The following is a 13764-nucleotide window of genomic DNA, read 5'->3' as shown; positions in this document are numbered from 1 at the left end:
ATCTCATTTAATCCTCTTAACAACTGTGTAAAGTAGGTGGTAGTATCCCCATTTCATAGAAGGAAACCAAGGCCCAAAATTTTAGTGTGAACCTGTCTGTGTTTACACACCAGGTACATGTGGGCACTTCAAACTAAATAGCTGATTCCAAAGCCCTTGTTCCCTAGAATAACTATACCATGTTCTATTTTTCTTCCATATTTTGAAGAAAGGGGTCTCATCTCTTTCACAATAGACAGTAGTATAGTTTTGTAATGTCTGCTTGAAATCCATTTGAAAAGCCTTTCTCACTGGAAGATCTGCCATCCCCTGACTAGCACTGACTTGCTTCTCAACTCTGCTCTAGTTTCACTTTATTCATAGAAAATTCTCTTTTAAAAAGAAAAGCAAAGTTTTCCACTTTAAAATAAGAAAAGCATAGAGAGATGAAGAAGATACAGACTGGTAAAAGTGCTTGCTGACTTTTCTTAGAGATGGAAGCTTGAGTTGAGGTAATTGCATAAGTAAATCAGGCATGCCAAAAATATATAGAGATACTTTTGGCACAGAGATGAAGCCTCAGTTAACCAGTTTAATGTCTATGTAGATAATACTTGGTTTTATAACTGCATTTAAAATGAAATGCTGGGGCTGGTCCTGTGGCCGAGTGGTTAAGTTCGTGCACTCTGCTTCCGCAGCCCAGGGCTTTGCCAGTTTGGATCCTGGGCGTGGACCTGGCACCGCTCATCAAGCCATGCTGAGGTGGCATCCCACATAGCAAAACCAGAAGGACCTACAACTAGAATATACAACTCTGTATTGGGGGGCTATGGGGAGAAGAAGGAAAAAAAAAGAAAGAAAAGAAAAAGACTGGCAACAGATGTTAGCTCAGGTGCCAATCCTTAAAAAAAATGAAATGAAATGCTAGCGTTTCTCTTTTTTTCCACAGTAGAATTTCTTTAACCAGATAATTCATTTTTCTGGGCACTTGTTTCCTTTTTAATTCATGTGTTAAGCACCTGCAATGCGCTTAATAAGTGAAGCCTCCAGGGATAAAAGATGTGATTCACATAGAATTCTTGATCTCAGGGTGCTCACCGTCTAGTTGGGAGATGGCCAAAAATATACAGTACAGTGTCACATGTGCTGTGAAAGTGGTTTGTTTTCTGTGCTAAAGAAGTTCACAGATGATGCTTGGTCAGAAAGATTTCAGGGGAGGCTCTCCAGAAGCAATGAAGGGATTTGCCAGGCAGCTTGGGGAGCAGAAGGATGTAATCCATCCCAGGCTGAGGGAACAGCACATGCTATTCATGGTCATGGTGGCCTGGGAATGGCAGAATGCCTCCAGAGAGCTGCAAGTAGTTTGATATCACTGGTGCAGGATACATGTGAGAGGGTACCCAATGAACTGGGATTAGGAAAGGCTTTGTAGATAACGTTCAGCATTTGAGGTGTACTCTAGGTATTGAGAACTTTTGACAAATAGTAAGCATTGTAGTGATCAGGTTTTCCTTCTTCAAATTCACTCTGTGGAGCAGTAATTTGTATCCATGGAGGCTGCCACAAACTTGGTCATGATCAGTTGGGAGGCATATCAAGCAATGTTACCATATAAAGTATCAGAGCTTACACACTGCCTGCTTTTTCAATAAGTTAAAGCAAGTCAAGGTTCTCTCTCTAATTTCTATAATTTGGTTCTCATTCACTTTCATTCCAGTATGCTTTTTTGAGTGAAAGAGAAAGACAGGTGAGGACAAATAGAGCACAAAAAATTGCATCCAACTCACAGCCAGTCTTATAAATGCCATGTTATTACTAATAACTTTTACTAATTTGTCCAAGTAAGACTTGTGATTACAAGCATGACGTAATACAGTAAATACCCACAAAATAGGGAGGGAGGGCTCTATCATCTGGTGTGTCCCCTCCAGAGCAAGTTGTACATGTGTCATCAGTCTTATGGGCCATATGTGTCATATGTGGCTTTGAGAAGAACATTCACTGAGCACTTACCTGCCAAGGACTGTGCTAACACTTTTACCTACGTTATTTCATTCAGTTCTCACTGACCTAATATTAGGAGCATTGCTTGTAAGATTTTGCGCTATTTCAGGTCATGAATGGTGAGGACCTAAACTAGAGCAGTTATAGCGGGATTTGAGCCAAATGGAAGAGAAATTTAGGAGGCAGAATAGACTCACTGGTTTATTGGACATAAGAAGCAAGGGAGAAGCAGATCTCAAGCGTGCAGTCCACATCTCCACCTCGGGCAAATGAGTCGGGTAATGGTGTCCTTCACCAAGATGTGGAATACAAAAGAAGTAGTTTTGAGAGGAGTGATGATTGCAGATTTGGACGTTATGAATTTGAAATGCTTCTGTGATATTTAATTAAGAGATATGTGTCCATTAGGCAACTGGCTATATGAATGTAGATCTTAGGAGAGAAGTCTAATGTGGACATTGAAGTTAGGAGTTCTCATCCATAGTAGCTAAAGCCATAAGCATGAATGAGCTTATCTAAGCAGAGTGATAAGAGAGCCATGGAAGGAATTCGGGGGAGCATCACCATTTAAAGAGAAAGCTTAGGAGGAGGAAGCATTGAAGGGTAGCAGTAGAAGGAGAAGTGGTTCTAAGTGACTTGGCCAGAAGTGCACTGGTTAACACACAGATTTGATTAAAATTATAATTGAGTTTTGTTGTGCCTCTGGGCAGTTTTGCAACCTTTTATGCATTTGAATCACATTTGCCCACTTTCAGAATTTGGAAGGGGAAGTCCCTAATTGTTTCTTTTTTTTATTTCTAATTCTGTTCAGTAGCTTATTCCTGTTCTTAGCTGTTAATGATAACTAAAAATAAGAAACAGTAAATATCTAGTAGCAGCGGAGTACTTGGAATAACATCTCCCCAGTTCCCAACCTCCAGTCAACCACCAGGTTCTGTCGGTTCTTTCTCTTAAGTACCTCAATTCCATCCATATTTCTCCATCTCTTCCACACCCCCTCCCCCAGGCTATCATCTCTTGCCAGTCTCAAATTGGAGTCTCCAGGCTTGCTCCCTCCGATCCATTTCCCCCCCACCCCCCCAACACTAAGTGAGTGCAATCTCTCTAAAGTGCAAACCTGACCACATCACTCCTTTGCTTTAAATGATTTATCACCTCCAAAAAAGCCCAAATTTGCTAATATGGCTTACAAGGGCTTTCATGGTCTGGTCCTTCCTCACTTCCCCCACTTTAACTGCTGCCATGCTCTCCTTTACAACTTATGCTACAGCCACATTGCACTCCTTTCAGTTCCTTAATTGAGGCATGTTCTCTCACACCTGAGGACTTTCCTCCAAATGCACTCCATTCTATCTCCCTGAAATGTTCTCTTTCCCCCTTCCCTTCTCTAATCCAGTTCCTCTTATCCTTCAGGTCTCACATTCCTCTAAAGAAGTCACTTCTAAGCCACCCTACCCTGTTCAGTTCAGAACTCTCTTTGTGTTCTTCTAGCTGCACCTTGTATTTATTTGTCCCATCAAAGAACTTACTCTTTGCTTTGTAATTCTTTGTCTCTCCCTCACTGGGCTGACAGCTTAATGAGGTCAGAGTTCATTTCTGCCTTGTTCACTGCTAAATACCCAATGCCTAGCAGAATGCCTGGGCTTTAATGGATACTCAATAGATATATTTTGAATGAAAAAATTAAACAAGTGGTAGATAACTTTTATAAATCAACAATTGTGTTATTTTGGAGAGTATAAAATTATATAGCAATTATATGGATCTTTATTCCATGCATAGGAAGGCATTTGTCTCTGGAAGAGTGGGTTTCCGGGTGTTCTTCATGTTCTTTTGCTTCTATGTATTTCTGATTTCTCTATAACGCCCATGAGTTGCTTCTGAAGTAGTGAAAAATAAAAAGAACTCTGTAATCTTTTGGAGGGGCATTTAGGGCCCTCCAATTAAATTCCTATTATTGAACAGTTACGTTCTGCTTTTCCAATATTACCAGCAGCACAAAAAAGTCTTAAGTAGCTGAAAATTACTTAGAAATTAACCTAAAAAAATGCAGAAAACTCAGAATATCTGAGGGAAAAAAAGAGCCAAATCACTTAAAGATACATAAAATGTGGTCAATTAACCCTTTGTAATGCACCCAAATTACAGTAACTCACGGAGGAGAAAACAGAGACTTAAGTTTTCGCCTTTTTTTTTTTTTTTTAACAAATTGTCATGTTGACCAAATTGCTTTGAGCCCAGAGGTCTGCTACTGGGAAAAAAATAGTGTCTTATAAACTAAGTAAGAATGTGCAGCAGTATTGAGTGCTATAGGAAAACAAAAAGGTTTAAGCTTGTTTTCTTCTTCTTCCCATTACAGGACCTGGTGTCAAAAATGCTTCACGTGGACCCTCATCAGAGACTGACTGCTGCCCTTGTGCTCAGACACCCTTGGATCGTCCACTGGGACCAACTGCCACAATACCAACTGAACAGACAGGATGCACCACATCTAGTCAAGGTGAGCAGTCGCATCCCGGCGCTGTTTTCCACATGTCCTCCAGAAGAGACCAGGAGACACCTCTGTGCCCAGCACCTTTCCCTTTCCCTTTCCCCTCAGCCTGCATCCATTTCCTGTGTGGGATTCTCATACAGTGGGTGATTTAGAAAAGAAAAATCAAGGCATGCCAGAATATCACAATAAAACTAGTTTAAGAATGACTTCTGAATTTATTAATCAGATAAGCTTATGGATTTCCTAACTTTTCTTTATACTTCTCTTTCTTATGCACAACCTAATGCAGACTCTTTGGCAAAACACAGGTTCCGAAAGAGCATGCCTTGCTGCCTCTTACAATAAAGGATTGCAAAGAAAAAAAGAGTGGGGGAGTCCTAAGAAAAGTTCAACCTCCCACACAGACCTCGTCAATTTCAGTTAAATCAGAGGATTTGACTAGTGTGGTTATTTTCATTATGAGCCTAATAAAATCTATATAAATTTGCATATGAAGAAATTATCTGAGGGAAAAAACCTTCATTTCATATTCTGTGTACATGTGATTCCTCTTGTCATTTTTCTTGTGACCTTTCTTTCCTGTTTTCAGGGTGCCATGGCAGCTACATATTCTGCTTTAAACCGTAATCAGTCACCAGTTTTGGAACCAGTAGGCCGCTCTACTCTTGCTCAGCGGAGAGGTATTAAAAAAATCACCTCCACAGCCCTGTGAAGTGACCTCAGTGGGATATTTGGTACCGTGGTGTAAGCTGATAGCACAAGTTCTGGCGACAGGTAGCACATATCTGAGAGACACCTGCAAGCACACACTGTCCCAGCTGGTACCCATAATGCTGCTGCTCCTGCTGCTGCTCCTGCTTTCGTCTCTTCTCGCTTTAAATGATTGTTAGCCAGTTAGATTTTCCTGGAGCTTCGGATGAAATGAAAATGGAAACATGACGAAGATATATTCACTGAATCAACAAGAAGAATAATGAACATATGAATACCACCTAAAAATACACTGAATAAAGTACTCTACACCATATAGCATTATTTTTATAGGAAATATTTCATGTCCCTTAAATATTCTTTGTTAGTTATAGGGATGGACAGTTTATGTTAAGCACTTAGCTTAAACAATCCGTTTATATTAGCACTGTATCCCTTGTGCCATCCAACATTTTGTATGTTTTTGTAAACAGTTCATATACAGTACATTTCTGTACTGCTTTCTTTAATGTATACATGCCTTGTTTAACTTGGAATCTATTATTATTAATCAATTGACTATTAAATTTGGTTAAATAGTTCACCTGGATTAACAGTATTGTTGGACAGCCCTAAAAAAGGCCAGATTGTGGAACAGCTGTTGAATGTAATACTTCCAAAATGTACATATCTTTCCCCATGTCTGTTTCACTGGTTCGTTCATTCGTTTGTTTCTTAAAGTCAGGTGCTCTGTCAGACTAACCTAGAGAGCTGTTACGGTAGAGAAAGTTATCATATGTGTGTGGCATGACATCAAGAGTACACCTATGAAGTTAGTCCATATACTTTGCAACTCCTTAAGGTTCTTTTTTCCTTAATAAAGGAAGTAGTCCTTGCACTTTTAAATAGTACCCCTGCTTAGTATTTGGCATATAATTTGGGATTTTGCCAGTATACATCAAAGGCCTTTAAGAGTCATAGTGAAGAGATTGGCGAAGGAAAATTTAGCAACCCGTCATTCAAGTCCCATTGCATATTTCATGTTTAAATAAATCAAATTACAGAATTTAGCATATGAATACAGGATACTTGTTCTTGTATACCTGCAAGAAAAGTATGCTTTTTTGGAAAAAAGGTAAATCATAATGAGTTCTATCCCATTACAATGCTCTATATTAAACACTAATTTGAATGTAATAAAGGCCATGGGCCTCTATATGAAATTGGACTTAAACTTTATTATTCTAGGGAATAAAACATTCTTGATCAAACAATATCTGTTCTAACCTGAAATCATAGCTAAGGTAGCCTAAGTGAACGTTCAGCATTAAGTGTTTTCTGAATTCCTCCTGATGATTTATAGCCATATAATGCTTTCTTTAACTTCAGAAATGATCACTTTTCATAATGGTCACTGAATCTGCTTAGATTACAGTATTCATTATCTACATCTAATTTAGTAGTTTGCACAATTTTTTTCAATTAAAGAAACTTCTGTATCCATCATACCTGTATCTTTGCAAAGTTCCCTACATACATCAATATGTAATATGAAAAAATATGAGCAAGGAAAAAGTGATTTAACTTACCTCATCAAGAATGTGCCCAAACAGATCTTTCTTAGTCATGTATGAAGGCATTTACATCAGAAATCTTTTTTTCCTGCCAGAGGCTTTAAATCTTCCCCTGAAAGTACAAAGCCAAGAAAGCATGGTTTATCTAAATGTCTTGGAAACCACTTGTTATTCCTTAATTTCTCCTCTATGCAATTAAAGAGAAAGGGAAAATCTATGGCATTCCTTTTGCCCAAGTGACACAAAATAATTATTGCATAGAAATCAAATGTATGTTTATCTTCTAAATAAAAAATGTATAGGAGGAGGGATTTCAGAAGATCTACATAGAGTAAGTGTTTAAAAATTTTTGAGTATGTGGATGCTAACTATTGAAAGCCACTTTCCATTGCCTGGAAAGAAGCTTTTTTTTTCCCTTTCTCTCTCCTCTCTTCAGCATTTCAAACCATGGTCATCGCAAATTCTTGTCACTTTTAAAATGTAAATGTAACTCTAGGCAGAAAAAAGATATATTTTCAGATTTTTGACACTGATGCTATTCCATAATTTCTTAGGTGTATTGTGTCTCATAGTCTTTTAGAACCAGAAGTAACTGTGTAAATCCTTATAAATTATCTAGTCCAACTTTCTCATATTGCATGTAAAGAACCTGAGACTGAAAGACTAGAATCCTTAACTTCCCATTCATTTTTTTTTTCTTCGTAACACCATGCTGCCTTCCCTTCATATTATCACCTGACCAGGAGCTGAGTTGTTCAAAAACTACATATTTCTCGGGGCAGTCCTCTACTGGTCTATGAATGCCAAGTTTACTGCTTTCAAAGATATTGCCTTCTTTGCCTAGTCCATCTGCCAGTTTTATTGGAGAAAAGTGAGTTATATGTTCACAAAACTGAAGGCTTTCTGCCTAAAAAGCAGTTCATAAGCATAATTTCTTTCATCTGTGGTTCTAGTGTTCCTATTGCCTTTGACGTACAGCAGACAAACTTGGCCAACAGTGTGCTCTGAATATAGTGCTTGTGCTGGGATAACCTTTCCATTAATTTCTCCAAGTCCAATTCCTCCAGGCCCCTATCGTTGTGGTAGTGAAGTCCTTCCCCAGTTAGTGCTGCTGGTTACCAGGGCTTGTCCCAAGACGTTTTAGTTCAGTCTTAAAGATATTTCAACGTGAAAGAAGGAACTAAACTATCAGGTCACTTTTGCAAACCTCCTCTTAGCTTATAATCCAGAATGGTAGATTGCATTTAACATTGCCAAGCACATACTGGAAAATATGGATTACACTACCATGTGTCTTATATCTTCCCTTTCAAGTGATGATGTTAAGGTAAGTTTTCTATCCTTTTAATTTTTTATATAAATTATTTCAGCTCTTTCTAATTTATAGAGATGTCTTTTTTCATATCAGATTTGATATGGATTCATTTATTCACAAGCAACTCCAAAATTCCAAAAATGTAATAATTTGACAAGGCACAGAGTTGAGATGCTGTGAGGTTGACTTGGGAAAAGTCACTTAGCGAGTGTCTGGAGAGGGTGTGGTGTGTATGTGGTAGAGATTCCACATTTCACATGCGGTGGGCTGCAAAGAGCAGGTTTGGGTCAACCATTTCCCATCTATTTTTAAGAAGTGGTTGCTTTCGGGGCAAGGGGACATTGAAGGTGGGGCTGGCCTGTTAGCTGTGCCCTGTACCCTCAGTCCAGGAAAGACTTGAAGTGGGAGAGGGGTGCAAAGGCTTCACGAGTAGGCAGAAGGGGTTGGATAAGAAAGGGGCTAAGGTAGGTCCAGCCTGGAAGAGTTAGCAGAAAAGCATTCAAGATTTGGGGGCCTTGGTACAGATGTGCTTAACCACCATGGAAGCCAGCAATACACATCTCAACATGGTTTTGATATTCTCTATTTCCTGGCCTTTATAAATGACCTAAAGTTTTTCAGCTTGCTTCACTATATTTTATAGAGAAAATTTTCTCTTATGGTGGTATCGAGTTTTATGAAGGCATTAGGACAGATATCTCAGGAATGTAAAGTGTCAGGTCTGTTTTCTGTGATTAATAAATACGATAGGTTCCATGGCTGACCCTTGGTGCTTAAACCAGGAGGTTCCAATCTAGTCCTTGAGTTCTGTCCCTCTGAAAGGTCCAACTCCATGTGACTAACAAACTGGATGTGTCCTTTGAGCCTTATTCAATTCACAGATAAGTTGACTTAACTCAGTACTGTTATTTCAATTAATGAAAATAGTCCTCTTTTCACCTCCAGATTGCTTACATTTTGCTGGTTTCCCCAAGTGGCCATTGGTGGAGACCAATTAATGAAGGAATGAAATTCGCTTTCTTGGGACTGTGGTATTCTGCAGAGCCACGCTTAACCACTTTTTCTAGTGAAGAATCTACAGAATGACAATACCTAAATATGGATGGCCAAGAAGAATTTGTATCTACAATGTGCTTTATGTATTCTTGACACTGCTGTATTCTGTGTGATTGAGTGACTTGTAACTGGTTCCAATGTGACTGAGTGTTCTCAAAGAATTCTAGTAACTAAGTCGACTTAATTTTCTTAAGCCTTGTATTACTATGAGTCTCACATTTACCACTTCGATTCCAGTCTTTTAACTGTTCATAATAGGGCATACCAAGGGTTGGGATGAGAGCCTACTTCCTACCTCTTAAGGCACTTTCCTCATTATTTTGCCATGTAACCTTGAAGTGCATGATAAGCTGTTTAAATGTCCATGACTTCTCCCAGAGCAACTAGCAAAGTATATGACATTGAATAGAGATTAGTGGAAAGGAAAATTTAGAGACTAAGTTCAGAGGTGCAAACCTCAAGAAACCTCTTTAGAGCACATACCATTTGAGTACAGTATATGTAAACGTATGTGAGAAGAGAGTCGCTATAGTAGTCCTAAGTAGATTAGTTCAATATCTAATGGAAGTGAAAATCTTTACTCCTATTATCACTATAGTACTGAATGAACTGTATACTGAGTTTTTCAAACAAGTATTTAAAGTAGAACTTTTAATACAAAGCAAGGGCATAAGGATAAAGGTTTTGGTGTGTTTCTCTAAGTGTAGTTTACCACCTAAAGCTTTGTTTTTTAATTTAAAAAAGCTTCAAGGTATTGCCATTCCTTAGCATCCTTAATAATTATGGGTGATGAGTTTTTAACTCTTAAAAATATGTACGTGTATTAGGTTTATCTTAACTCTTACCCTAAGCAAAAGGGAAGGTGTACACCTAAGGGATGTAATTATTTTGCATTTTTGGCCATGGGTGGGAATGGGGTGGGTATCTACTTAAACAGTTTTTAAAAAAGAAAAAAATCACAAATATTTTTCTACTATGACATATGATCTTACTTTGTACTAGTTTCTCTCTAGTAAGGCATGCCAGAAGCCCAAGGTACCATATCATGAGTTCATATGTATTGTACCTTTCATTGGTGGTTAAATCGCATCAGATGCTTGGCCCTGCTGCCATAATCATGAAGTGCTTGTAAAGGATTAAGTATCACTGAATACTTTAAATTGTTTTACTTAAGAGTTTAATCTGGGAAGTTTTCAAATCATACTATTAATGTGTAATCTAAGCTCTTTCAGACGTATCCATGAATAATCCTGGAACAATATTGCTTGTATTCCTGTCACAGAACAGGTTTTGTAATCTTTAAAAGAAATGAAAATTTATATAATAAAGTTTCAAATAAATGCATGTATGTCCCTTTATCAGATTATTTTAATTATATGATAATTAATCCTTCATATTACCAAATTATTCTATCCAAAGTATAAATTTATCAAATTGGATTGATAGAACTTAAAACAGGAATGTTTCTGAGTTAATAAGAACTGCGAAATAATTTTTCTATGCAAAGTATTGGTAAGCCCAGAGTTTGTCAAATCAGACTCACGTCAGTCACGGATCTCACTTAATGCCAAACTTGATTAATGATTCAAAGGATACGGGGTGATCACAAGGCACAGATGAAACAATCTTTTCTTGGAGAAGTCCAAAATTATCAGACTTAATTCCAAAATGCCGTTTTTCTCCCTCATTACCATGCATTTTAGATTCAGAATTAAAAGACAAGTTTCCTTCTAAGCAGTGTAGGCAGAGACGTTGTTTAAACAAAGGGAGTAATTTGGTTTTGCAACATCCCCTTTTTATACCTCATTAGTTACACAATTTAAATGATGAAGCCCTGTTCTCCAGCCAACCATGCCTCATAAACCCATAAATTCCAGCTTTTATAATAAGCCATCTCTATAGACCAAGTGTATCTTGCTAGAAGCATTTTAGAGATAAGGACTTCATTTTCTTTCTGCTGGTAAATATTATTAGCACATTTAAAAGGAAATTTGCTTGAGGGCATTGATTCCTGGTAGAGAGGGAAGGAGCTATAGGCCTGCAGTTAGCCCTTTCCTTCCCAGCTGACATTTTTAGTTTTATATTATGATGGTGTGTTAGTTTGCTAGGGCCACCCTAACAAAATATCAGACTAGGTGGCTTAAACAACAGAAATTTATTTTCTTACGGTTCTGGAGGCTGGAAGTCCAAGATCAAGGTGCCGGCAAGGTTGGGTTTTCCTGAGGCCTCTCTTTGGCTTGAGGATGGCTGCCCCATTGCTGCCTCTTCACGTGGTCATTCTCCACCCCCCACCCCCCCCCCACCCCACCGCCCATGTCTCTTCCTCTTCTTATAAGGATGCCAGTCATATTGCATTAGGGCCCCATCCTAGCAGCCTCATTTTTTTTTTTTTTGAGGACCATTAGCCCTGAGCTAACATCTGCTGCCAATCCTCCTCTTTGCTGAGGAAGACTGGCCCTGAGCTAACATCCATGCCCATCTTCTACTTTATATGTGGGACGCCTGCCACAGCATGGCTTGCCAAGAGGTGCCATGTCTGCGCCTGGGATCCAAACCGGCGAACCCTGGGCCGCTGAAGCAGAACGTAACAGCCTCATTTTAACTCAATTGCCTCTTTAAAGACCTTAACTCCAAGGTACTAGGGGTTAAGGTTTCAACATATGAATTTGGAGGGAGACACAATTCAGCCCAAAACAGATGGTTTAGGGGCTATCCACTTGGTTCAATGTGGGTACATCTTCAGCTTAAGATGGAGAGCTTCAAGGTCTACTTGGTTTCATATGGAGGCAATATAGGAATGTTACTGTATGTATTTGTTTTCTACCGCTGCTGTAACAAACTATCACAGACTTTGTGGCTTAAAACAGCACAAATCTATTATCTTACAGTTCTGGAGATCAGAAGTCCAATATGGATCTCAGTGAGCTAAGACCAAGGTATTGGCCAGGCTGTATTCCTTTCTGGAAGCTCTAGGGGAGAAGTGTTTCCTTGCCTTTTCCAGTTTCTAAAGGCCACCTGCATTCCTTGACTCGTGGCTGCCTTTCTCCATCTTCAAAACCAGCAATGGTGGGTAGAGTCCTCTTCACATGCATCTCTCTGACCACCCTCTTCTGCCTCTTCCACTTTTAAGGACTCGTGTGATTATATTTGACCCACTCAGGTAACCCAGGACAATCCCCCCATCTCAGGGTCAACTGATTACCAACATTAATTGCATCCGCAACCTTAATTCCCTTTGCCATGTAAGATAACATATTCTCAGGTTCTAGAGATTAGGATGTGAGATCTTTGGGGACCATTAGCCGGCCTACCATGATTATCTAGAGAAACGTCTGGCTCCTCAGACAGGCCAAGATGGAATAGCAGTATTTGCCCTGGTCACTCTTCTGCAGCTTTGTAGATCCAGATATTAAACTCTGTTAATGCACCCTAAATGGATAGAATTGACACACCCTAGCAAAGCTAAGTAAAGGAAGTGCAGGATGCTGTAGGAATGTGTAGCAGAGTTGCCTAGGGATCAGGGCAGACCTTCTAAGGAAACAATGATTATGCTGAGACCTAAAAAAAGGGGAAGGAAGGGTAACACAGAATGTACAGAGAGTCAGAGTTAGAGGCACTCAAGAACATAAAAAATCTCAGGGGGCTGGCCCCGTGGCCGAGTGGTTAGGTTCGCGCGCTCCGCTGCAGGCGGCCCAGTGTTTCATTGGTTCGAATCCTGGGTGCGGACATGGCACTGCTCGTCAGACCACGCTGAGGCAGCATCCCACATACCACAACTAGAAGAACCCACAACGAGAAATATACAACTATGTACTGGGGGGCTTTGGGGAGAAAACGGAAAAAATAAAATCTTTAAAAAAAAAAAAAGAAAAGAAAAAATCTCTACGAATGGAACTTAAAACATAAGAAGCAAGACATGAGGCTCAAGAGATAGGCAGGGCCGGACCATCAGACATAATATTAAGGAATTTGAATTTTATTCTTTTGGTTTCCCCCCCCAGTCTTTATTTCCTCTGCTACCAGACTGAAACTTGTGGCCCTATAGTTGATCCCCTGAACTTTTCTCAGAAGCACCCTGAACTTCCTTACGTCCTCACCTTTATACAGCACCCATTGAACAGTAACTGATGTGTTGGAGGAAACCATACAATTATGCAAATTGATACCACTGCAAGTTTGTGTTTTCTAATCTCAGCTAAGCTGTCAGTACCATTTGTCAATTCTTTTATTTTTCCTTGGTCAGATCCATTTTCCCATTTCTTTTTTTTTTGAATAGCTTTATTGAGATATCATTTACATACCATAAAGTTCACCCATTTAAAGCATACAATTCAATCTTTTTTAGTATATTTACAGAGTTTTGCAACCATTATCATAATCTAATTTTAGAACATTCTCACCATCCCACAAAGAAACCTTGTACTCTAGTCCAAGCTATCATTGTCTTTTGGGGCACTATTGCAGTAGCCTCCTGCATGGGGACTGTTTCCTCCCCTGCCCCCTACAGTCTATTCTTAACACAGAAGCCAAAATGATCTGTCCAAAACCTACTAAGAATTGTAACAAGTGATCTGGTCTCCGTACCTCTCTGATCTCATATCCCCAATCACCGCCCCTCCCCCGCCCCCTCCAGCTCACTGCATTCTAGCCAC

General features: G+C 39.3%; 1 protein-coding gene across 8 annotated transcripts in view; it reads left to right on the top strand.

Annotated features, from left to right (window-relative positions):
* RPS6KA3 (ribosomal protein S6 kinase A3) overlaps positions 1 to 10456 on the top strand; it is a 112296-nt gene extending 101840 nt beyond the window's left edge. For all 8 annotated transcript variants that reach the window (XM_044763095.2, XM_070502210.1, XM_044763091.2 and 5 more), the window contains 2 exons: positions 4343 to 4483; positions 5067 to 10456. In XM_044763095.2, the coding sequence (XP_044619030.1) occupies positions 4343 to 4483; positions 5067 to 5189 (264 nt within the window). In that variant the 3' untranslated portion in view covers positions 5190 to 10456. The remainder of the gene's footprint in view (positions 1 to 4342; positions 4484 to 5066) is intronic.
* The last annotated feature ends 3308 nt before the right edge of the window (positions 10457 to 13764 follow it).

Source organism: Equus asinus, chromosome X (genome assembly GCF_041296235.1).
Source record: "Equus asinus isolate D_3611 breed Donkey chromosome X, EquAss-T2T_v2, whole genome shotgun sequence".
Taxonomy (NCBI): domain Eukaryota; kingdom Metazoa; phylum Chordata; class Mammalia; order Perissodactyla; family Equidae; genus Equus; species Equus asinus.
Note: the sequence above shows the minus strand (reverse complement) of the source record. Positions and strands in the feature narration are given on the sequence as shown.